Source organism: Nothobranchius furzeri, chromosome 2 (assembly GCF_043380555.1).
Source record: "Nothobranchius furzeri strain GRZ-AD chromosome 2, NfurGRZ-RIMD1, whole genome shotgun sequence".
Classification (NCBI taxonomy): Eukaryota; Metazoa; Chordata; class Actinopteri; order Cyprinodontiformes; family Nothobranchiidae; genus Nothobranchius; species Nothobranchius furzeri.
In genome coordinates, this window is record NC_091742.1 from 97,638,371 (window position 1) to 97,665,519 (window position 27,149).

At 42.0% G+C, this 27,149-nt stretch overlaps 1 protein-coding gene and 1 pseudogene across 2 annotated transcripts in view; both read right to left on the bottom strand.

Annotated features, from left to right (window-relative positions):
• The window catches only part of LOC129162424 (uncharacterized), a 297,886-nt pseudogene that overhangs the window by 185,392 nt on the left and 85,345 nt on the right, over positions 1 to 27,149 (bottom strand).
• LOC107373201 (zinc finger protein 271-like) overlaps positions 9,484 to 27,149 on the bottom strand; it is a 31,754-nt gene continuing 14,088 nt past the window's right edge. For both annotated transcript variants that reach the window (XM_070548425.1, XM_070548424.1), the window contains 2 exons: positions 25,991 to 26,488; positions 9,484 to 16,804 (listed from right to left, as the gene is read on the bottom strand). In XM_070548425.1, the coding sequence (XP_070404526.1) occupies positions 14,658 to 16,804; positions 25,991 to 26,201 (2,358 nt within the window). In that variant the 5' untranslated portion in view covers positions 26,202 to 26,488 and the 3' untranslated portion in view covers positions 9,484 to 14,657. The remainder of the gene's footprint in view (positions 16,805 to 25,990; positions 26,489 to 27,149) is intronic.

Consider the following 27,149-nt stretch of genomic DNA (forward strand, 5'->3'; position numbering starts at 1 on the left):
ACAGTGTCACAACAGAGACATTAAAACAAACCTACCCAAAACTATGCAGTGGTGTGGGGGAGGTGCAACAGCCATACGCCATAAAGCTGAAACCAGGGGCTCAACCGTTCTAACTGATAGCTCCGAGGAGGATCCCAATACCATTAATGGACAAAGTTAAACAGGAACTAGCCCGCATGGAGGACCTTGGGGTAATATGCAGGGTGGAGGAACCAACCGATTGGTGTGTTGGCATAGTGGTCGTACCGAAGAAGTCAGGTGCTGTGCGCATATGTGTGGACTTAACTAAGCTGAATGAGTCTGTGCGCAGAGAGAAGTTCATTCTTCCATCAGAGGAGGAAACACTGGGGAGACTGGCTGGAGCCAGAATTTTTAGTAAGCTGGATGCAAACATGGGGTTTTGGCAGATTCCCCTAACTGAAGATTCAGCTAAATTGACAACTTTTATCACACCCCTCGGACGCTTCTTCTTCAAACGGCTACCCTTCGGCATAGCTTCAACCCCCTGAACACTTCCAGAACCGGATGGCAACTGAAGTCACAGAAGGATTGTGGGGCCGCACGCAAGAGGAGCACGACGCTCGCCTGCATGCCGTGCTGACAAAAATTCAGAAGGCTGGAATCACCTTGAACATCGCAAAGTGTGACCTGTCAAAGTCAAAGGTGAGCTTCCTTGGTCACGTGGTCTCTGCCAGCTGCATCAGCCCAGACCCGGCAAAGACTGAGGCGGTGAAGAGGATGAAGGTGCCGACAACTGTGAGCGAACTAAGATCATTCCTTGGGATGGTGAACCAGCTGGGGAAGTTCATCCCACAGCTGGCAGAGAGGGACAAGCCACTACGAGTCCTCCTCTCTAAAAACTGCTGGATGTGGGGTGCCGAGCAGGTCAGGACTTTTCAGGATCTAAAAGATGCACTGACAGCGCCACCTGTCCTAACCATGGATGATCCTAACAGAGAATGTAAAGTTTCTGCAGATGCATCTTCATATGGCCTGGGTGGAGTACTGCTACAGAGATGGGACGAAGAATGGAAACCAACAGCCTACATGTCGCGGTCGCTCACACCAACGGAACAGAGATATGCTCAAGTGGAGAAGGAGACATTGGGGCTGACTTGGGCCTGTGAGAGGTTTCGAAATTTCCTCACTGGAAAACATTTTCAGCTGGAGACTGACCACAAGCCTCTCCTGAGTCTTTTAGGATCGCAGGCACTGGATACTCTACCTCCTCGGATACAATGCTTTAGAATGCGCCTGATGCACTACTCGTACTCCATATCCCTTGTAACGGGAAAATCTCTGTGGACTGCAGACACACTGTCAAGAGCTCCAGTAATGAGCAAAGAGACAACAGATGAAAAAGAGCTGGTTGAGGACACCAACATCTACGTCGACACAGTGGTGGAAAACCTACCAGCAAGTACTGCGTACCTGGAGGAGTTAAAAGACCAACTGCAGAGGGACAGTGTGTGTGCACGAGTGATGCAGCTGTGCACAGAAGGATGGCCCACACACGGCATCACAGAACCAACTCTGAAACGGTATTGGAGTGAACGGGCATTTGTCATGGTCCAAGATGGTCTTCTGCTAAAGGGACAAAGACTGGTCATACCTGCTGTTGTGAGAAATGATGTTCTGTCCAGGCTGCACAAGGGACATCAAGGCGTGGTAAAGTGCAGAGAGAGAGCATGCCAGTCTGTGTGGTGGCCAAGGTTGAGTCAGCAGCTGAACGAACTGGTTCTAAACTGCTGGACGTGCTGTCAGGAGAGGCAGAACCAGAGGGAGCCACTGATGACGACACGATACCCAGGTCGGCCATGGCAGAAGTGCGGAGCGGATCTGTTCATGTTGAAAGACAAAACCTACCTTTTAGTGGTGGACTATACATCGAGGTACGTAGAGATTGCTCTTTTGACACCATCTAGAGCGGATGATGTCAATCTTTGCACGCCACGGCATTTGTGAGACTTAAATCACCGATAACGGACCGCAGTTGTCAGGAGCGGCCTTCGCTGAGTTTGCCAAAGTTTACGGATTTCTCCACATCACCAGCAGCCCGAGATACCCCCAAGGAAATGCCGAGGCTGAGCGAGCGGTGCAGACGGTCAAGAGACTCCTAAAGAAAGCCCTGCTGTCATATCGGGCGACTCCGCTTCAAAATGGCCACAGCCCCGCTCAACTTCTCATGGGGAGGAGAATTCGTACAACTATACCAATGCTTCCTGCTCTACTGGATCCTGACCGTCCAGATGAAAATGTTGTGGAGCTTAAGGAAAAGGAGAGGAAGAGGAAGGATGCACACAGCTATAATCTGCGGCATCGTGTGCAAAATCTCAGCAGACTCACACCTGGGCAAGAAATGTGGGTTACAGACAGCGATGGGCAGTAACACGTTAAAAGTAACGCGTTACAGTAATCCAATTACTTTTTTTGAGTAACGGGTAAAGTAAGGGATTACAATGGCAAAAATGTAATTAAACTGCCGTTACTTCGGTTTAAGCAGGCTGCGTTACTACGTTACTCAGTTGAGTAGAGCGCGTCTCCTGATGATGACGTCTAAACGCGTACGCCGTCCATGATAGAAAACAACTGATGAGAACATTGGAGCGTGACAGAGAGCATGCTCGTTCGGCGTTTGATGGTTGTAAGTATCGCCACTACTTTCAGTTTTATTCTGTAAAAAACGACAAAAATATTAGTGTCCGCTGCACACTCTACGTTGGAAGGAAACTTTTATCTGCAGCAAAAAACTCAACTTCCAACCTTAGCAAGCACCTAGCTAACCGGCATGGGAATGTGAAGCTCACCGAGAGCCCGACTGGCATCACAGCTGCAGCTGCTAACGTGGATTCTACATCAGACGGCCCTACTGCTAGTAAACAGGTGAAAATAGATATAAAACCCGCCGGGCTTGGTGCCGCCGAACTGAAAAAGCTTGTCGCTGGTTATGTAGTGGAGGAGATGTTACCGATTTCCACTGTGGATTCTGAATCATTCCGACGCATCATAGAGAAAATTCCGACTAAAAGTGGTGTCAAACTACCCCAGAGAAAGTCATTCTCAGAATACCTTGAGCGAGAATATGACATCATGAACTCCAATTTGAAGGCAACACTTGAAGAGGTAGACTTTGTTTCCACTACTGCTGACATTTGGACGGTGAATAACAAAAGTTTCTTGGGTGTGACAGTTCACTGGATTAATTCCACTTTACAGTGCAACAAGGCGGCCCTTGCATGTAAGAGGATTAAAGGCAGCCACACATTTGATGTGATTGGAGCAGAGATTGAAGAGATTCATTCCACATACGGGTTGCATGGCAAAGTTGTTGCCACAGTAACAGATAACGCATCCAACTTTGCCAAAGCATTCAGCGTGTATCAGTCCTGTGATTTGGAGTCTGAATCTGAAAACTAGGATGATGAGGAGGAACCAACTTTTACAGATGTCGTAAATGTTCTGTCAGCCCCATCTACTGAAGGTCAGTTTAGCCTGCCTCCACATTACAGATGTGCATCACACACCATTAACCTGATATCAACAAGTGATGTTGAGAAACATCTAAACTCCAGTGCAGAAACCAAGAGTGTGTACAGGAGCAGCATGGCGAAGGGCTCTGCTCTTTGGACTAAAGCAAGTCGGTCGACATTAGCTGCTGAACAGGTGGAGGAAATCAGCCGCAGGAAGCTGATGGTACCTACATCCACAAGGTGGAATTCCCTGTATGAAGCAATTTCAAGAATCCTCACTATACCTTCAAATGAACTTAATCCATTGTGTGTAAAACTGGGAATCAAGTGCTTTACTGAAAAGGAGTATCAGCTCTTGAAAGAATACATCAGTGTGATGAAGCCCCTGACAGTAGCTCTGGACATCTTGCAAGGAGATGAGTGCCCTTATGGAGCTCTACTACCAACACTCACAAGCCTGATGTCAGAGACACTTGCCCTGAAAGACGACCTCTCTAAAAGGACAGCCACCCTTCCAGATGTCATCGTCAAGGTAAGGTTATAAATTAATATTTGCATTGGATGGATTTAGTAATCTGTTCATTTATTTATGTATTTTCAACACCCTACATGGAATATGAATGTTTTACTGTGTGTTAAGTAGTGTTTACAAATTTTAAAATGATAGAATAAAAAACCAAACCTAAAAACAATTACTAGTGATGAACATTAATCATAATATCAAAGTGGTCAGATTAAATAAAGATAAATGAATCTCATTCAAATTATTATCACAATAATCTAAAAGAGAGAATAATTGTAAATATAACATAATAAAATACATAAATCCTTAGATACATCTTATTGTATGTTACAGGCCATCAAGACTCGCTTTAATGCTGTTCTGGAGAGCCAAGAAGGACGTCTTGCAGCGACCACCTGTCCAAAGTTTAAGCTGCGTTGGCTGAGAGACGAGTGTAGCCGAGTGCAGGTCGTTGGGTGATTTTAGCAGCACAGGTTACCTAGAGTGAATCACAAGCACAGGTAGAAACTGAAACATTTTATCTGACTTTGCAAAGGGAGAAATGTGAAAACCAAGAACAAACCGACCCAGTATGGAGTTCCACAAATCTCAAAGAGCTCATCCCCTTCGAGCGTCTTTTATTCAGTACAGAGTACACACATCAGCACATTCTTTGATAAGCAAGTAAGAAGTGACATATGACTGTTTATCCATCCGACTCCGCTCCCATCATTGCGTGTCCGGTCGTCTACTCAAGGAAAAAGCTGATCAGCACAATCAACTCTCAAGGGACCATCCTGACCCTCAGTCTAGTTATAAACAGTCTAAATGGAACTAGTGGCTCGTGTAGCTATTCTACTATAATTATTTATAATATTTGGTCCGGTAAAAGCTGTATTACAAAATCTTCATTTATAATATGTGACGGTAAAAGCTGCATTACAAAATGTTCCCTAAAACAGGTGAAGGAGCTTCTTATCACAGAGTGTCGTACAACTGCTGCTGCAACTGCTGACGGGCCCCAAGACTCCCAACCTCCAGCCAGTCCAGATGAGATGGACTTTTTTGACTTTGAGATCCAACCCAGAGAATCCTTGTCAGCAGAAAATGAAGTAACTGACTATATAAGGTCAGGGCATGAGCTTGAGATTCTGAATCAGTTTCCAACTGTCAAAAAGATTTACATGAAGTACAACACTCCAACGCCATCCAGTGCACCAGTGGAAAGGCTGTTTAGCTTAGGTGGATTGGTGCGTTCCCCGAAAAGAAACCGACTATCTGATAGAAGGTTTGAGAAGTTTCTGCTGATGCGATGTAACCACTGCTTCACTCCAAAAGAAAACAAAACATCTGGTAAATTTTAGGTTAGTCATAATTTTAGACTGGGTCTAAATGTAGCACGGAACAGAAATTTTTATTTATTTTTTTGTGGTAGAATTAGCATTACTCGTCCTCTTTGCACTTCAGCAACTTCTAAAAAATACTGTATGGAAGAAACTTGAATTTTATTTATTTTTATTATTTTTGGCAATGTTTTAGTTGGATTTGCTTAAAAAGGTGAGTGTAAATGCCACAAAAATGTTTTACTTTATTTAATATGGAAGAATATGCAGAAAGAGATGGTGGAATGTGCAGAAAACAGGTTTTTATGTTTAAAAAAACATTGCTTAAACTGTTCTGGAGTCAGTTACATTTACAGGTTTTTGCTTGATAGATAGTCATAAGTCATAAAGTGAAAACATAATTGAAAATTATATATTTTTGGTGAGCCATATACACTGAGACTAGGTCTAAATGTAGCATGAAACTGAATTCTCTGTTTTGGTTGTTATGTCATTACTCTAAGTTCCACTTCACCAACTTCTAAAAAATTGTTAAATGGAATAGTGTAATTTTTTTTTAAATTTTAGTTGTATTTCACTAGAATTTACTCTAAGTTTAAACACTGCAAAGGTTAGTCGTTTTAACTGCAGGTATGTGCAGAAATATAAGAAAAAAAACTTGATTTATTCTTAAAATGTGGTGAAATGTGCAATAAACAGGTTTATGTATTAAACTAATTTCTTTGACTGTATAGGAGCCGGCTGCATTCGTTTATTTAGTTTTTTCTTCATGCAATGTTTGTAAAGGAAAAAGTTAAAACCACTAAAAACAATTTAAGAGCAGACTGTTTCATGATTGAATTTTATATGACGGAATATACTTATAGCCTAGTCAGGTTGTGTTTCATATTTTCACAAAGTAACTAAGTAATTAAGTAACTAATTACTTCTGAAAATAAGTAATCAGTAAAGTAACAGGATTACTTTTTGGGGGAAGTAATCAGTAATTAGTAATTAATTACTTTTTCCAAGTAACTTGACCAACACTGTTTATCATATATAAATATCTAGGATATTATATATTCGATAGAAGTTCATATGCCAACGAGCTTGGTCTACTTTTAATCCAAAGATTAATGTTTAATTTAAGATAATTAAATTTAATAGCAAAAGTTTGTTTATTTAATCAGAAGTTTAAAGGAATCTTTGCTTTTTCAATAACCAGAAATATACACCATTCTGTGTTCCATTTCAAAGAAGAGTCAAGTTTTTAAAGTTAAGAATTTATTACTAACACTTTTAAAAAATGACAATTTGAAATGACAATTTTTAACAGACAATTTGATGTTAAAACTTGTTTTAAAAAGCAAACCTGTGACTGAATGGAAGCTAAAATGAAAATGCGAGTTTTTGAATGCGTGAATGAATATCAGAAGGTTTCTTTCAGCGAGAGAAGCGTTTCTGGGTGGAAAGTAGTTTTGCAGCTAACTGATGTTTATTAGAAGAAACGGCATACAGACGCAATCTGTCAAGAATGTCTACCTCACCCAGTATCAGGAGACCCTCTTCTGGATCCGAGATGTCAGATGGAGATGGTTTCCTCCAGGCACGAGGTTGGTAGGACCTTAGTGTGACCAAATCAATCCTGAGATGTCTCCGTGGGTCACTCGACTGGTGGAACTATTTGCGTCTCAAAATAAAATAACTCTGAAGGAGTTTTGCGTCAGCTGGAAACAGGTGCGTTTATTCGGAGCAACTCTATCGGCGTGACAGAATGCTTAGTAGAGATTCGGGCGGCCGTCCCTCTTCTCCTGGTATGTTCAAGAACTGAACTTTTTGCTGCGGGATTTGCTTTTAACAAAACCCTCAGAACACGCCCTCTCAGCGTCAGAAAGCTTGGTCATGAAGTAAAGACATGTGATGGTTTTTCCCTTTACCCTGGATCCCTTCTGAATGAGGCTGGCTAACGTGCAAGATGACCTTCTGGTTTACTGAACACACATTAGGATTATCAACCATAATTATTATTATACCCAAGCATAATAAGTCATTCCAGTAATTAAAATACATGTATACTGAATCAAGAGATTATTTATGATGGTTGTAATAACAGTAATAAAGTCAAGAGATTATTAAAATTATTATTTAAAACAATTATTGTGAAACTTGAGGTGTCCTTCGTCTTGGGACGGAACAGCAGCAGATAAAGATGGTTTCAGCAGACATCACGGCTCCTGGCGGGTTAATCTGTGGGGCAAAGTTACAGTCGACCCAGCTTGACCCAGCTGGGAAAATGTGACCTTTGTCACACATTAGAGGCCATTCATGACGCTACACATGAGATAACACTCATTCATTCAGGACTGCAGATGTGAGTTAGCTTCACGTTAAATCTGGTACAATGCATCAAATTTCAATATGTATGTTTAATATTGTACACGGTCCTTAAATAAACAAACATTCATCACAACTGTAGCTACATTCCTACCAGCATTATAAAGATCAATAAGCCACATAAATGGTAATAACATGTGAAAGTTAAACTTTTCATGACATAAACTTAACTAATAAAAATCTGCACTGATATAAATTTCTATTTTCAGCTAAATTAATATTTACTGTAAGTATAAATAATGCTGGAATGAAGCTGAATCATTTAGTAAATAGTTGAGTATTCAAATAAAAACAAGTGTGATTGTAATTTGTCCATCGTGTCACCAGCTACAGAAACTTCTGGGACACCTGACCAACCAGGTGGATTTTCTGTGTGACGTTTCCATAACGTTATAAAAGCTGATGCAGATGATCAGATGATCTCCTCCGGGTCGTTCCGCTCTCCCGTCACGGTTCGCTCCGTTTCTGTCTGTGACACTGCAAAGCCGGTTTCCCTCCAATAGCGATTTTTGGAGTAACGTGAATTACATCGTTGGAAAGCTCATTTTATGTCCTTTTTGAAACCGTTGGAATTGTTTTAATTCCATCAGTCATTCAGAAGTTGTGACGCGGAGAATCTAGAGTGAGAAATAACGTGGTTCTTGTGTTTCTCTAGTTTCACTTCAGAAGAAGTCTCTCATGTTCACTTTTCTGTCCGACATGCTAACTCTGCTCCACACACACACACACACACACACACACACACACACACACACACACACACATGGACTCAAATGTTAATGTAAACAAAAGCTCTGAGGTTAAAATCCATCCAGCTGACGTGATGCAGGCTGAATAAAAACTTACAGGTAGATGAACGCAGACTCCTGCAGACAGGCAAAACACCGGTCTGTCGTCTCCATGGCAGCGAGTTAGAGGGACAGCCAATCATACGTTAGCCTGACGTGGCAGAGCCAATCAGTGAGTGAGACTCTAAATGCAAATATTTTTTCTTCTGCCTAGTGGTATGCAAGCCCATTACAGCGGTACTTGGAAACAGTTCACATTTCACTTCCCAGATGATGGCGTTCAGTGATTCGACAGCATTTGCTGAACCTTACTTAAAAATCAAAACAAAACAAAAACATTGGACTGTGATCTGTATTGCTTAATTCATTCACAAATGAATAAACCCACAGCTTTTATCAGTGATAATGGCAAAAAAATGCCTAAACCACAACTACATGAAAAAAATCAGAACAGGACAACCGCACTGATGGATATAACTGATTTTGACGTCACAGGGTTATTGATGTAAGTGTAGGTGTTTGTTTAAAGGAGACATAACATGCTTTTAAGTTATTCCTTTTTACATCTAAATCCTTCAGTTGGGGGTCTAAAAACAGTGGAACTGCAGTTCTTTGGTCTGATTTCCTCATTATTGTTGCTCTACAGACCCTCATCTACCCCTGTTCTGAGGAGAGTCTTGAGAACGAGCCGTTTTTGGGTACTGTCTCTTTAAACTGGAGGAGGAGCTGTAAACTCCGCCCCCCCTCCATAGTGCAGACCTGTACTCTCCTCCCCCAGTCGGACTTTGTAGTTCTATAGAGAAATCATTATTTAGCATAGCAGATTTAGCATAGCATATTAGCATTTTTAAAACATGTGGGGAGAGTACTTCATCAAGCTGTTTCAAGGCTGCTAACTCTCTCATGCATTTGTCTGTAGTCACTCACACACACCCGTCACGGCCGACGGAGGGACAAGCTAGCAGGCACGTGCGCGCGCGCGCACACACACACACACACACAAGGAATGCTGCTTGCTTATTTATTTCTATAAAAAATGTTTTAAAAAATGATACAGCTCATTAAAACACCATTAAAAGAATACATTTTATTAAGATCTCTATCTATATATATACATACATATAATTATAAATAATTTTATAAGTAGTCTTATTTAATATTGGGTGTCTTAATGGCTGAAAATGGATAAAAAGCAGTTACATTTTAATTTAAAGATTTGAGATTCGAGTCAAAAATAAAGAACATTCCTCCAAATGTTCTTTAATGTGATCATTATAATTCTAATGCTTACAACTTTGTTTTTATTGTCTGCAATGCGTAGCCTGTATCTTTATTAAATGTGTTCAGCTGTAAAGTGGTAATTCTCTCTAATGCGTACAGAGAGGTGGAAATCAGTGCTGCAGTGAAATTCCCAAGATCAGTCTGCTTTGCTAACAAATATAGTTAAATCTTACCTGCATTCTAAATAAATACCGTTAGGTGAAAACATCAGTAGGCATTGAGTTATTGATAAAATCCCTAACAGCCAGAATGGAAGAAGAGCATGCTGGGTCATCCTGGATCTGAGCCTGTTCTGTGTATTTACATACAGGATGCAATAAATGTCTACAAGGTGGAGTTTGGACCATTACATCTAAAAGAAAACATACAATCAGTGATTTTTTTTATTGTTTACATTAATATACAAATTTTCTAAGTATTAACCTCACAGCAAATAAGTAGAACAATATAATAAACAGGCTTTAGTAGTTAAACAGGCGTTGTGCACACAGGTGCTTTGTGTCTCGGTGCTGGTGGTGTCTAGGTCTCAGAGTTCCTGTCCTCCTGCCGTCTTCTGTTGTCCTCAGGATACGGATTGATGTTTCCTGATGATGAGGGAGGGGCAGTATGTGGGCTTCAAACTGGTCCTGGATAACAGTGGGAGACCTCCGTTGTCTGAATACTGAGATCAGAGGGTTGGTGAGATGCAGATCTTCTCTACCTCATCTAGAAACGGAGTTGGTTCAGAGAAAACTTTTCCAAAGACCAGTTCCATGATGTCATCGCCATATTCTGCAATGATAGACGATAACATTAATGACATATTTTGTTTACAAGCAGCTTTAGGAAAGTCGTTTCTTTAGCTTTCATGTTTATAGTCACGTTTGTGTTTGTTCACAAGTTCACTTTGCTGCAGTGACTTCATATTCTTACAAATGTAATAAAATAGTGACACTAAAATTATACGAATGATTCCTTATGAAAGGAAGTTCATTAGAGAGCAGTGCAGACAGACTTACTACTCTATTAAATCCACTGTGTTGACGCACTTTAATGACTTTGTCACGCTGCATTTAAGCTGATATGGGACTTTATTTACTGGATGCTAAGATTACATCACACTCACGTAGAATAACACACAGGCTCTCTGCTGTTACAATCAGTGGGAGGTTATCATCTGGTGTAAAAGAAGGCGTTGATCAGAAATCACGTTTTATTCCACGAAAATCAGCCAAATCCACATTAATATGGGTGCTAACTTTACTAGCATACTGTGCTAGCGATAGCAAGCCGGATGCTAACGCTTTAGTGCTGCTAATGCCCGTAAATCTAAAGTAAAGTTTGTCGACATTTTAGAGTGATATGAAGCTTACCGCTCTGCTGCTGTGTCCCGGTGCTGCCACATTCAGATAAAAATGACTCCTTTTAGATAGATGAAGCCGTCAGTACTTACTAGCTGGAAGACACGAACGAACGAACCATGCGCACGCGCGCGCACACACACAAACACAAACACACTACTTTTTCTTCTGTGTTTTTTTAGCAGTAGTGTCATCAGCTCCTGGGTTTAAATACTGCCACACCACCCTTCCTTAAAACGAGGAACAGTTTTGAGCTGTGTGTGGCTAAAATAACCAGACATTCTGCATTTTTCCAATAGGACTACAAAAAATCTTAGCGAGAAGAAAAAATGGCGGATTGGCTCTGTGTTTAGCCGAGGGCCATTACCATATTTGGTAGTTATCCTCACTAAATTAATTACTGATGTAATAGATAATGTAAAAACTGAACAGGTGGACAAATATGCCCAAAACTTAATTAATAAATATCTAAATAGCAACTCCAGTGAATAATATACAGGTGCTGGCCAGTAAATTAGAATATCATCAAAAGGTTGAAAATATTTCAGTAATTCCATTCAAAACGTGAAACTTGTTCATTATATTCATGCAATGCACACAGACCAATGTATTTCCGATGTTTATTACGTTTAATTTTGATATTTATAGGTGACAACCAATGAAAACATCAAATCTGGTATCTCAGAAAATTAGAATATTCTAAAGGCCAATGAAAAAATGTTTGTTTCTCTAATGTTGGCCAACTGAAAAGAATGAACATGAAAAGAATGTGCATGTATAGCACTCAATACTTAGTCGGGGCTCCTTTTGCCTCAATAACTGCAGTAATGCGGCGTGGCATGGACTCGATCAGTCTGTGGCACTGCTCAGGTGTTATGAGAGCCCAGGTTGCTCTGATAGTCGTCTTCAGCTCCTCTGCATTGTTGGGTCTAGCGTATTGCATCCTCCGCTTCACAATACCCCATAGATTTTCTATGGGGTTAAGGTCAGGCGAGTTTGCTGGCCAATCAAGGACAGGGATACCATGGTCCTTGAACCAGGTGCTGGTGGTTTTGGCACTGTGTGCAGGTGCCAAGTCCTGTTGAAAGGTGAAGTCTGCATCCCCATAAAGTTGGTCGGCAGCAGGAAGCATGAAGTGCTCTAAAACTTCCTGGTAGACGGCTGCATTGACCCTGGACCTCAGGAAACAGAGTGGGCCAACACCGGCAGATGACATGGCACCCCACACCATCACTGACGGTGGAAACTTTACACTGGACCTCATGCAACGTGGATTCTGTGCTTCTCCGCTCTTCCTCCAGACTCTGGGTCCTTGATTTCCAAAGGAAATGCAGAACTTGCTTTCATCAGAAAACATAACTTTGGACCACTCAGCATCAGTCCAGTCCTTTTTGTCCTTGGCCCAGGCGAGACGCTTCTTGCGCTGTTTCATGTTTAAGAGTGGCTTGACACACGGAATGCGACACCTGAATCCCATGTCTTTCATGAGTCTCCTCGTGGTGGTTCTTGAAGCGCTGACTCCAGCTGCAGTCCACTCTTTGTGGATCTCCCCCACATTTTTGAATGGGTTTGTCGTCACAATTCTCTGCAGGGTGCGGTTATCCCTAGAGCTTGTACACTTTTTTCTACCACATTTTTTCCGTCCCTTCGCCTGTCTGTTAATGTGCTTGGACACAGAGCTCTGCGAACAGCCAGCTTCTTTAGCAATCACCTTTTGTGTCTTGCCCTCCTTGTGCAAGGTGTCAATGATTGTCTTTTGGACAGCTGTTAAGTCAGAAGTCTTCCCCATGATTGTGGTGCCTTCAAAACAAGACTGAGGGACCTTTTAAAGGCCTTTGCAGGTGTTTTGAGTAAATCAGCTGATTAGAGTGGCAGCAGGTGTCTTCTATATTCAGCCTTTTCAGAATATTCTAATTTTTTGAGATACCAAATTTGGAGTTTTCATTAGTTGTCACTTATGAATATCAAATTTAAATGTAATGAACATTGGAAATACATTGGTCTGTGTGCATTGCATGAATATAATGTACAAGTTTCACGTTTTGAATGGAATTACTGAAATATTTTCAACCTTTTGATGATATTCTAATTTACTGGCCAGCACCTGTAAGCCTTTTTGCTCACTTAGACACTTAAAATGTGAAACACACTGTGTTAATGGATAAAAAAGTGGGTTTTTCATGTTATGTCTCCTTTAAATGGAGGGTCATCGATTTTATTTTACATTTTAGAGTGGTGAAGAATGACCTATTTGATCACCCTCCTGTTATCTGTAACTTCCTGAGAACAGATGAAGGTCCAAAAATCTGTTGATTAGGTTACCCCGGTCAGCTGGTTCTGAAGAATTGTGTGTGTGGGTTTATCTGTAACTTCTGGCTGTGCCTTCCTAAATAAAAGGAGCTCCAAGGCTTTGCCTAAGGGTGAGAGCAAACTGACCTCCGTCTCTGGTGTGTATTTGATTTCTCTCACCCTTTGCAAAGTATTTGTTGTTGTTTGTTGTTGGCAGGATTACAATTTACAAAATTATCAATCAAATCCCTCTGTGTGTGCTCTAAACTTTCTTTGAGTTAATATGGGAGTAATATAAAAATTACGCAACACGCACGATGCTGCGCTACTGAGAGAGGGCGTGAAGCCTCGTTCACACTGAATACAGAACGCATGCAGAAGTGCTAAGTGTCTGTGATTAATCGTCCACCAGCAGTGATTAGTTGTGTCATCAGAAATAAAGGGAATGTGGTTAATTTTCATGCTGAGCTGTTTCTTGGAGTTCTATGACTCAATCATGGCAAAGTTTGAGTTAAAAAAGATAACCGGTTTATTACAATCTAGTCCATGTTAATACAAGCATCGGTACACCGGTGGAGAACCATGCAGCCCAAAAGCGGTTCTGTCTTTCCAGCATCTGTCCACTGCTTATAACTCTGTAAGAACATCCCTAAAAACTCTGGTACAGGCACATTCCTAAGGCTGCTTAGAATAGTAAAATACTATTATAGGAGAATGGAGTCTCCACAGAGCCGCCTTGTAATTTATGACTTCTTGACAACAGTCCCAGCTGTCTCTCCACAGCCTTTAAGGTGGGATTTCTTCTTAGGGGCTCCAAATGAATAAAGACACATTATTTTTAAGCTGCAGTTATTACAACATTGTATGCTATTATTTTATATACAGATAAATTGTTTAAAGCAGACGCCACCGGTATCTAACAGCTTTAAACTGCAGTGGGTTACGTACTACAACCATCATGTGTCTGTTATCTTGTATGTTTCTTAAATACAGGAGGGTATAACAGTTTTTTCTTAATCTTTAAGTAATAATTTTTTTGTATTCAGAATTCATGAATGAACATCTCAAATGTTTGGTTAAGGTCTGAGTTTAAAAAACAAAGGAGATTTGAAAATGAAAATCAAAAGAAGAGGTGGCTCAAGGGCCGATCAACGATAGTTGAGGAGAGGTACAAGACTAATATTAAGGTTGTAAAAAAACCAAATAGTACATTTGGAAGTACTGTTGTTAAATAAATCCCTCGAGCCTTGTGTGGATGCTCGTATGTCTCTTTAACTTTGTCTTTTGGCTAAATCTTTGTCAACACAGCTTACAGACAAAGGCTTCTCTCCTGTGTGGACTTTCATGTGTGTGTTTAAATTTGTCTTACGGGTACATCTGTATTCGCAGAGCTCACAGGCAAACGGCTTCTCTCCTGTATGGACTCTCATGTGTGTGTTTAAAGTTGCCTTATGGGTACATCTGTATCCACAGAGCTCACAGGCAAACGGCTTCTCTCCTGTGTGGACTTTCATGTGTGTGTTTAAATTTGCCTTATGGGTACATCTGTATCCACAAAGCTCACAGGCAAAAGGCTTATCTCCTGTGTGGACTCTCATGTGTGTGTTTAAATTTGCCTTACGGGTACATCTGTATTCGCAGAGCTCACAGGCAAAAGGCTTATCTCCTGTGTGGACTCTCGTGTGTGTGTTTAAACTTGCCTTTTGGGTACATCTGTATCCACAGAGCTCACAGGAAAAAGGCTTCTGCCCGGTGTGGACTCTCATATGTGTGTTTAAACCTGCCTTATGGGTACATCTGTATTCGCAGAGCTCACAGGCAAAAGGCTTATCTCCTGTGTGGACTCTCGTGTGTGTGTTTAAACTTGCCTTTTGGGTACATCTGTATCCACAAAGCTCACAGGCAAAAGGCTTATCTCCTGTGTGGACTCTCATGTGTGTGTTTAAAGTTGCCTTATGGGTACATCTGTATCCACAGAGCTCACAGGCAAAAGGCTTCTGCCCGGTGTGGACTCTCATGTGTGTGTTTAAATTTGCCTTTTGGATACATCTGTATCCACAGAGCTCACAGGCAAAAGGCTTCTCTCCTGTGTGGACTCTCATGTGTGTGTTTAAACTTGCCTTATGGCTACATCTGTATCCACAGAGCTCACAGGCAAACGGCTTATCTCCTGTGTGGACTTTCATGTGTGTGTTTAAATTTGCCTTACGGCTACATCTGTATTCGCAGAGCTCACAGGCAAACGGCTTCTCTCCTGTATGGACTCTCATGTGTGTGTTTAAAGTTGCCTTATGGGTACATCTGTATCCACAGAGCTCACAGGCAAACAGCTTCTCTCCTGTGTGGACTTTCATGTGTGTGTTTAAATTTGCCTTTTGGGTACATCTGTATCCACAGAGCTCACAGGCAAACGGCTTATCTCCTGTGTGGACTCTCATGTGTGTGTTTAAAGTTGCCTTATGGGTACATCTGTATCCACAGAGCTCACAGGCAAAAGGCTTATCTCCTGTGTGGACTCTCATGTGTGTGTTTAAAGTTGCCTTATGGGTACATCTGTATCCACAGAGCTCACAGGCAAAAGGCTTCTGCCCGGTGTGGACTCTCATGTGTGTGTTTAAATTTGCCTTATGGGTACATCTGTATCCACAAAGCTCACAGGCAAAAGGCTTCTCTCCTGTGTGGACTCTCATGTGTGTGTTTAAACTTGCCTTATGGCTACATCTGTATCCACAGAGCTCACAGGCAAACGGCTTATCTCCTGTGTGGACTCTCATATGTGTGTTTAAACTTGCCTTATGGGTACATCTGTATCCACAGAGCTCACAGGCAAAAGGCTTTTGCCCGGTGTGGACTCTCATATGACGGGTTAAACTGGACTTTTGGCTAAATCTTTTTCCACAGTCATCACAACTAAATGATTTTGGTTCTTTCTGGACTTTTCTACATGAGCCTCCATGTTGCTTCTCTTTCACACATTTTGTATTAACCGAACACTCTGAAGACCTTACTGCTGAATGACTTGTCACTCTCACATGTTCCTGAAGAGACCACTGGTGGAGGAACCGTGTACCACACACAGGGCAGCTAAATGATTTGTTGACGGTCCTAATATCTGACCCCGAAGACTTGTTCTCATTACAGCCATGATCTCCGTTTCCAGTTTCAGGCCCAGAGTCTGAACGCTCAGAATCTAGATTCACATCATCTTCATCTTCTCGACTAACTTCAATCTCTGAAGAATCGGATGTCTTTTCTTTAGGGTCCAGATCTAGGTTCTTGCTAATTTCTGCTCCTCCACCAACTTTTGCTGTCATCTGCCCAGCCAAGCTGCTGGTTGGGACACCTCCGTCTTTCATTTGATGGTTGTGGAAATGTAAGAGCAGAGGTTTCTCATCCGTTTCTTCTCTCTTCCTTGAAACTGCAGTGAACCAAGCAGAAATATATAAAAGAAAAATATTCAGTAAAAAGAGAAGACAAAAGACCTAGGGGTGTTTTTGCAATCAGTAATATACATAACAAATGTTGGTTAACACATTACTATTTATGGTAATGCATTACTTTAACAAATAACTGAATCTAAAGAGTTGCTTTTAAGTCCAGACATCACTATGCGATTGGTAGAAGGAAAAAAATGCTATCTGCAAATTCTGATTTACGCCTCTCAGAGCCGGTCAAACCAGCCGTCCGTCGCTGCTACTGTGGAGCCTAGAGACACCCTGACAGCAGCATCACGTCGGCCTCTCCCTTCCTTTCCCTAACACTGTAGACGCGCAGGGGCAAAAATGTAAACAAACATATCTGCCAAATCTTTACTCCGTGAGAGTGCTGTAAAGTTTGTATCCTACAACGAAATCACGGCGCGGAGCATCAACACTCGTCTGTAACCCATAAAATAATAATGAGCATCATGCTTCTAGATCAGCAGCTTGTGATGACAGTTAGTTCTGCTCACTGGGTCAGCTGACCTTAATCCACAAGATGGCTCATATGGCACTAGAATTCCAGATAAAGAGCTAGAAGTAAGGCCAATAAAACATTTGTAGGCCAGAACCAAAATCTTAACTGGGATCCAATGCAGAGAGGCAACATCTGGAGTGATATGATCAAATCGACCAGTGCCAGTTTAAAGACGGGTTGCAGCATTTTTAACTAGCTGCAGCCTAGCAATACACCCATGATCAAGATTAGGGCTGCACGATATTCGATAACAGTGCTTAATATTGCGATATCGATATTACTCACGATAAATGAACAAATACTAAAGTATGCAGTGTTGATGTCGTCTGGCGTGTGATGTCTGCTCTGGGTTCAAAGCAAACAAAAACTAATGCATGAATTCCATTACAACATAATATTTTTATTGCAAAAACATGCAGCTGCACCTGCTACTGTATTAGCAGCTGCACCTGCTACTGTATTAGAAGTAGGGCTGCAACAAACGATTATTTGGATAATCGATTAATCGGATGGGGTCTCGACACGATTAATCGATTAATCGGATTACATGGGGAAATTTTTAAAAACTGCTAGGGAAACGTTATTTCTCTCCTTCCTTCACTTTATTTAACACAACATTATTAGAAAACAGTTCAATAGCAGAAAAACAACATGCCATCACCTAAATTGTCTTATAAGGTGTATAGACAGAGACCCTATAGGCTACATCTATCTGTGACCTAAAATGCTTGGTCCAAGTTAAACAGCTTAAGGGCAATTCTCATCTGTTTTGTTTGATCTCATCTGTTGACATTTATTATAACTGGGGGTGTCAAACAACTAATTTTTAAATGTAATTAAACATAGGCTGTGAATTAATCAAAATTGATCACTATTTCCAAAAATGACTGAAAAAATACCAAATAAAACAAAAGTAAATGAATGCCATCCTCCTTGTTATGATGCCCTGGGCAACTGCCATAAAGACACATCAAGAAATGCTGCTGATCATTCCAATGATCCCAAATAGACTCACATTAGGCCACATGAAAGCAACTGAACCCAAAAATATATTAACCAGTATATAACTGCACTCTCACACAACACGCCTGCAGCAACAGTTAGGACTCCTCCCTCCCTTTTAAAAGCGTTTTTGCTTCCGAGGACATTGTGGTTGTAAAGCCACATGCTAGTAGTCTGGCCCCGGTGTGATCAACCAGTTTCTGCGGGAATGTGACGGCGGAACCAGGGCCAGATTAACACTTTGTCGTACCCTGGGCAACAATATTCAAGGGCTCCATCATCACGACCCGAGGATCACCATAATGTGGTCACATACAGAATATTTTACTGTAATATGCAGTAAATATACTCAATACTTGAATGCCTGACAACACGTAACCCGCCCAGAGTAACCTTTGACCCACCTCGTGTGGACTGACCAATGAGGAGAGGGTCTTAACTTGAGGCCCTCTCTTCATTGGTCAGCTGCATGAGACTGATTCTCAACTGACGTTCAGTCATTGGCAGCGAAGCGTCTCTGTGCAGCGCAAAAGCCCGGGTGGACAGTTTGTTTAATAGGGTGACCATATTTCCATTTCCAAATAAGAGGACAGGGGATCTGTGCCTATGATGTCACACTATGGCAACGCCACACAAACCATGTTGGGACCCATTTTTTGTAAGAACTAAATTAATATCAGATTCTGCCAATAAAAGGGCTCTAAAACAATTCATATGTAAATATTTTGCATATTTAATGCAAAATCTCATTTTTCTGCTTTAGTGCTGCAACAAGGTTTTATTAATAATAAATTATTATACCTTTTGTTTTACTACAGCATCGGTAAGCTTCCTGTGCACAGATTATTAAGGATGCTTGTTTCAGCTGTGAGATTAGACGATACGATCAATTAAAACATAAGTTGTCACACACTCCATGGAAACTTTCAGAGAATCCACAAATAGTGGCTTTCAAATGGTTTTGTTACTTTTTGCAAGTTTAGAAAAGCAGCAGATGAGACAGCGTGTCTGATAATTTAGTTTTTCATCTGATAATATTAGAACATGTCAGTAATGTCTGAGGGGCTTTTATAAACACCATATAACTAACACTCCTGGAGAGGGTAGGCTTCTGGGGAGCCCATTTATTGGGGGGGGGGGGGGCATTTTGCCTTGGCCCCCAAAATGTCTTGAAACGGCCCTGGGTGTGTGACTGAGTTTTGAAGGTGATCTGAATTGTATCAGATGTATAAATATGTTTTTTACTGGTAAAAACGTGTAATGGAGATAAATCTACCTACATTTTACTTTTCAACACTTTGTTTTGTTTTCTTGTTTTTATTAAACTATTTTCCTGTCCTGTCCGTCTCTCATCTTCCTGCATCTCCTCTTAATTGTCCAGAAAATCTGTTGCCTGGATTCTTACCTTTTCACCTCATCAGTTACTTTTGAGCAGATCAAAGAGATCTCCTGACCACAAAGCGCAGAGCGCGTTTTCGATGCTGCGTGAGGTGACATCACCACAGCACAGGTGATGAGCTCCGCAGTAGAGCGCTTCAGGCACAAATAAGACAGAAAATAGAGAACATGTGCATACACGAACGATCGTGTGCTAATTATAGTTTTTTGGTTGCGCCACTTTGAGAATGGACCGTGCGCTGGAAGCAGCTGCCTGGATCGCTGCGCAACAACAATGCGCTGTGCCGCTCTCTGCTCAAAAGAGTCCAAAAATGATATAATATAGAAAACTTTTTTCCGGCTCCCCTGATGTGTAGGATATACAGCTCCCCCATAATTCGATCCCTTCTCCTGGATGAAAAGACGGACATTTTCATCAATACAAGAACCCGCATTCCGGACGCCCGGACAGAGTGTGAAAAGTGGACAAGTCCGGGGAAAACGGAACGTACGGTCACCATAGTCCTCATAAAGCGGGAAATTATAGATACAGTATTTAGCTCGTGCCCTGGGCCCTTTAGAATTCGTGGGCCCTGGGCAATTGCCCAATTAATCCGGCCTTGGGCGGAACCGGTTCGCAGCAGCGCAAGTCTGCCGGCTCTCCCTTGCGCTGATCTGCCGGTACCGGCTCTCCTTCGCGCTGATCTGCTGGTACCGGCTCTCCCTCACGCTGATCTACCGGCTCTCCCTCGCGCTGATCTGCCGGCTCTCCCTCGCGCTGATCTGCCGGCTCTCCCTCGCGCTGATCTGACTTGCGCTGGTCTGGAAGAGTTGTGCGACACAACGAATCGATGACGCAATTCGTTGCCAACGCTTTTAGTAATCGATTTTAATCGAATTTATCGATTCGTTGTTGCAGCCCTAATTAGAAGCAAAATAACAAACTGCATGCATGCAGTTTCTCAGTGACTTTAAAACATCACCTCCACCATAAAACTTTTTCTGATGCTCCAAATACAGAAAAACATCCCTTACCAGGGTTTTTGAATAAATAAAAAAATCAGAAAGCAAGTTTAAATATTAAACAATAGTTAACATCACTTAAACGCAACAGCAAATTCTCTCATTGCTACTGAACATTTTCTCCACTTATGTGGTTATGATATAAGGCTGTTGCTGTAATTGGGAAGTGAACTGTGCTGGGCCAAACTAGGAGAATATTAAGATTTTCTGAGGGAAAGAGAAAAACAATTGTCTACCTTTCAGAAGAGGAACTGGCAAAAAAACTACATGGAAAATATGTGAAAACGTTTGCTTTTAACCCCAAATTGAACAAGTTTACCTAGATCTTAAAAAGCAGCTCAGATGATGAAACTGCAACTATGATTCTGGTAACAAGCTAACAAATTGAACTAGCTCCTCTTAAGATAACCGGCTAGCAGAGCTTCTGACTGACAGTTTATGTGCAGCAGCAAATCAACTATCCTGATTAACAAGGTTATAAAAGCTCATAAAGGAAAAATCACTTTGATGTGTGGGAGAACTTTTCCAGGCCCTCTTTAGCAGGGTGGGACTGGGAGGAGAGTGCTGTAGCCTTTTAGCTGGAAGCTAACCGGAGCCTGGGGCTAACATCACCACCCGGTGGAACACTAGCGACATGGAGGTAGGTGGGTTGGTTCATCGGCACGTGTCTGAGTCAGCCCGGTTATTATCAGCTGCTTAACGACACCGAGCGGACTCACGTTCACGTTTGAAAGCAGCGCTGATTCCAGAAACCTCAGCACAAAGTGCGTTCGTTAATCTGAGCCAGCATGACGAACAAGGGAACGGCGCTGCTAACTCAGTTCGGGTGTTGCTTTCCATCCTAAAGGTCTATGTAGGGGGCGGGCGTATTACGTGAACGGACCCATCTGATTGGCCGCATCTCAGAAGGGCTACATTTGATTGGTCAAATAATACTTCCGCGTAAAAAAAAGAGCTGGTTTACAAAAAGTTGATGTATGACACGGATGGAAATGTTGAACCAAGCATTTATCGCCGTTTTTGACGTGCTTTGCGATGGGCCTATCCCACGTCCTGTTATCCCGATGACGATAATTTTTCGATATATTGTGCAGCCCTAATCAACACTCAAGTAAAGACTATTGCTGTAGTCTAAACAAAATGCATTAAATGCATGAATAAGCTTCTCAAAACAATTCCTCATCAAAAAGGACATAAAGATTCTTTAGGTGAAAAAAATATACTTGAACCACATTATTGACTTGAACATCAAATTTAAGTTGAGAATCATTCTTAACACCCAAATTAGACACAACATCCTTTGCATCATATGAGACTGAGTAACTACAGGAGCACCACTTGGTGCAAACATAATCATTTCCATCTTAGACTAATTAATCCGGAGAAAATTACAACCCATCCACAATTATTAACCTCACGAAGACAACTCAGAGCTAAATCCTTAGCTTTAACAGGAGCATAGACCTGACAGTCATCAGCATAAAGATGGAAATCAAGCTCATATTTCCAAAAGATGGCCCCAAGAGGGAGCAAATATAAATTGAAAAGCAGAGGACTAAGTACAGAGCCCTGTGGGACCCCATATTTCAGGGGAGCATCAATTGAGCTGAAGCTACCAATCTTAACAGTCATATACCTGTCAGCCAGGTAGGAACTCATCCAGAAGAGCGATGAACCAGAGACCAAAAAAATTCTCCAGTCGATTGAGAAGTAGAGCTGCAACAAATGATTATTTGGATAATCGATTAATCGGATGGGGTCTCGACACGATTAATCGATTAATCGGATTACATGGGGAAATTTTTAAAAACTGCTAGGGAAATGTTATTTCTCTCCTTCCTTCACTTTATTTAACACAACATTATTAGAAAACAGTTCAATAGCAGAAAAACAACATGCCATCACCTAAATTGTCTTATAAGGTGTATAGACAGAGACCCTAAGCTACATCTATCTGTGACCTAAAATGCTTGGTCCAAGTTAAACAGCTTAAGGGCAATCCTCATCTGTTTTGTTTGATCTCATCTGTAGACATTTATTATAACTGGGGATGTCAAACAACTAATTTTTAAATGTAATTAAACATCGGCTGTGAATTAATCAAAATTGATCACTATTTCCAAAAATGACTGAAAAAATAAGTTGTCACACACTCCATGGAAACTTTCAGAGAATCCACAAATAGTGGCTTTCAAATGGTTTTGTTACTTTTTGCAAGTTTAGAAAAGCAGCAGATGAGACGGCATGTCTGATAATTTAGTTTTTCATCTGATAATATTAGAACGTGTCAGTAATGTCTGAGGGGCTTTTATAAACACTGTATAACTAACACTACTGGAGAGGGTATGAATTACACAGAGGCTTCTGGGGAGCCCAGTTATGGGGTGGGGTGGGGTGGGGGGGGCATTTTGCCTTGGCCCCCAAAATGTCTTGAAACGGCCCTGGGTGTGTGACTGAGTGTTGAAGGTGATCTGAATAGTATCAAATTTATAAATATTACATGTGTGTAACTTATTGTTTTATAGGTAAAAACGTGTAGTGGAGATAAATCTATCTACATTTTACTTTTCAACACTTTGTTTTGTTTTCTTGTTTTTATTTAACTATATTTTCCTGTCCTGTCTGTCTCTCATCTTCCTGCATCTCCTCTTAATACTCCAGAAAAACTGCTGCCTGGATTCTTACCTTTTCACCTCATCAGTTACTTCTGAGCAGATCAAAGGGATCTCCTGACCACAAAGCGCAGAGCGCGTTTTCGATGCTGTGTGAGGTGACATCACCACAGCACAGGTGATGAGCTCCGCAGTAGCACGCTTCAGGCACAAATAAGACAGAAAATAGAGAACATGTGCAGACATGAACGATCGTGTGCTAATTATAGTTTTTTGGTTGCGCCACTTTGAGAATGGACCGTGCGCCGGAAGCAGCAGCCTGGATCGCTGCGCAGCAATGCGCTGTGCCGCTCTCTGCTCAAAAGAGTCCAAAAATGATATAATATAGAAAACTTTTTTCCGGTTCCCCTGGATGTGTAGAGGATATACAGCTCCCCCATAATTCGATCCCTGCTCCTGGATGAAAAGCCGGACATTTTCATCAATACAAGAACCCGCAGTCCGGACGCCCACACAGAGAGTGAAAAGTGGACACGTCCGGGGAAAACGGAACGTACGGTCACCATAGTCCTCATAAAGCGGGAAATTATAGATACAGTATTTTGCTCGTGCCCTGGGCCCTTTAGAGTTCGTGGGCCCTGGGCAAATGCCCAGTTAATCCGGCCTTGGGCGGAACCGGTTCGCAGCAGCGCGAGTCCCCCCCCCCCCCCCCCCCCCCCATCTAATAAGCGTCGCGCTCACGACTTTAGACTCTTTTTTTACGAGCTTAGGGCATGCCTAGCCTGTGTAATAATCCGGGACTTGGATGAATCACTTTTGAAAAGTTTTTAATTTACCCGGACACAGAGTTCTCTCCTTCCTCGCTGATTATCCCGACATGCTTGCGTGTAAGACGCTGCATCATCCTGTGCCATGCTACGTCTGACCTAAACGTTGCAGGTAACGAATGTCTTCGCCTGATTTAACTGAAAATGCTTCCAAACTTAAAAAGTTTTTACTTTTTTGACTCTCGCTGCTTCTGCCATGTTCCTCTTCCAAACACCTGCTGGCTCTCCCTTGCGCTGATCTGTCTGCGCGCAACAGCGGGCGGGAAGGGGGGGGGGGGGGGCGCTTTTGGAAGAGTTGTGCGGCACAACGAATCGATGACGCAATTCGTTGCCAACGCTTTTAGTAATCGATTTTCATCGAATTTATCGATTCGTTGTTGCAGCCCTATTGAGAAGTATAACATGATCAAGAGTATCAAAAGCAGCGGTCAGATCAAAGGGTAATAAAACGACTGTCACCCACATCAGTATATTGGTAAATATCATTGAACACTCTCACAAGCGCAGTTTCCGTACTATGCTTTGCTCTAAAAGCTGATTGAAAAACTTCTTAAATTTGTTATTATCTAAATGGTCTGACAATAGCTTAAAACATTGACGGATAAAAATTGATTGGGACCGGATTTTTTTAGACCCTGCTGGGGTCACTCAGTGACGCGCCCATTGACAACCCAACTCTGGTAATTGGCAGCTCCATAGTCAGAAACATAGCAGAGACTCCAGCAACCATAGTCAAATGTTTACCTGGGGCCAGAGCGGGCGACATTAAATCCTACCTGAAACTGCTGGCTAAGGATAAGCGTAAATGCAGTAAGACTGCTAATTACGCTGGTGGTAACATACCTGCAAACTCGGGGTGTGGAAAAAGGTGACAACTACAATGCCCCCCTCCCGTCTGTGGGGTTTGTAGTGACCTGCTCTGGCATTTACATACTTCTTGTTGGAATAATTCAAATCAACTCATCAACATGATTTTTTGCAAAATGCAAACTATTTTCTACCATGACGTTTAGACAGTCTCTGCTCAGAGAAACGAAAAAATATGCCTGACAAAAATGATTATGGATCATCAGATATTTTACAACATTTTTATGAGACTAATTCACACTCATGTTACAGCCCCCTGTATTTGGGCTGATGAGTTTATCTCCCTCTGTTCATGCTGTGAGGTGAACCCCATGATCCAGCTAAACTCCCCCACCAGAGGGAGCCATTATCTGGAACCCTTTGGCCTGCTGCTGCTCCCCACAGGGCAGCTGGTGCACATCAGCTGATTAAGAGGTCTGCACAAACAGTTGAAAAGCCAGACTGAGAGGAGCTGGAGAGAGAAGCGCAGTGAATCGAGAGGTTTTGAAGGTTTTGATTACTTTATTTGTTCTTGTTTTATTTTTGTTTGGTTATCCTATTCGGATAAACAGGAGGGATTATGTTATGTTTATTATTAACTGAATGTATCATTCTATGTCTAAAAACACACACACACACACACACACACACACACACACACACACACACACCAGAAGCAGAGTATGGGTGGGATGAGGCTGGCCCATACTCTGGAACAGCAGCTGCTATGTGTTGACTCTCATGTGATTTGTTTGTTTACATTTGTAGTAAACCTTTCTCCAGTCATCAGGACTAAATGATTTAGGTTTCTTCTGGACTTTCCTGCACGAGTCTACATGTTGCTTCACTCTAACACATTTCTTATGAACCAAACAGCCTGAAGACCTGACTGCTGGATGACTCGTCTCCCTCACGTGTCTCTGGAGAGACCACTTGTGAAGAACTTGTTGACAGACTTACCATCTGACTCAGAAGACCTGCTCTCATTCCAGTCATCATCTTCATCTCCAGTTTCAGACCCAGAGTCTGACAGCTCAGAGTCCAGATTCACATCATCATCATCATCATCATCTCCACTAACTTCAGTCTCTGAAGAACCAGATGTTTGTCCATGAGGGTTCAGATCTGGGTTCCTGCTAGTTCCTGCTCCTCCACCAGTTTCTGCTGCCATCTGGTCAGCTGAGCTGCTGGTTGGAACATCTCTGTCTTCTATTTGCTGCTGATGAAGCTGTGAGACCAGAGGTTTCTCTTCATCATCCTCACTCTTTATAGAAACAGCAGTAACAGGAGACCCGACAGCTTCAGTCTCCTCCTTCAAACAGAGATGCTCTCCCTCCAGACTGGTCCAGAGCTCCTCCTGTTCCTCCTTTATGTGGAGGTGTTCTGGGTCCTGCTGGTCCACACCAGCACTCTGTTCTTCAGGAGCTTCTTCTTTAACCAGCACCAGCTGTGGAACATCTGTAGGAAACACAGACACATGATGTTACAGACCACCATACCTTTATATTTACACCATGAGTGATACTGGCTACATGATGTGGGGGAAAAGGAACAAGAACATGAACTTCATTTAGATAAAAACAAATTTCTACTTTAGGAACAATAAAAACTTCCATCACAATCAGCGTGTTTGTTTCTGACCAGAACTTCTAAGCCTCCTACTCACAACCCAAGCTTTAGATCTGAAGCTGATGTGAGGAGAAACGTCTCCAAGATCAAATCAGCAACTATTCAGTCAAAAGGAAAATGAATAAACACTTAGATGTAGCTGCTGTCAGTAACAACCTTTCACTTTGAAGCTCTCAGCAGGCTAGAGCACTACAAAGCAAAGGAATCTTACTAGTTAGCATTTTGGGAGATTTATTATTATTATTAGTAGTAGTGGGTTACTTAGTGACTGAGCAGTGGGCGGAGCCTGTTGTTTTCTACTCATTGTATTATTTTTCAGCGTTTTATTGTGATTCCTTTCGTGACCTCGGTCTGGGACACGTGCTGTATGAATAAACTTGGTTCTTCTTCCACCACAGAGAAAGGCTGCTCTTCCAGCATCATGAACTTCCTCATGGTCCGGTTATTAGCCGAGCCTTCTGACGCTCATACAGACGGGTGTTGGTGAGCG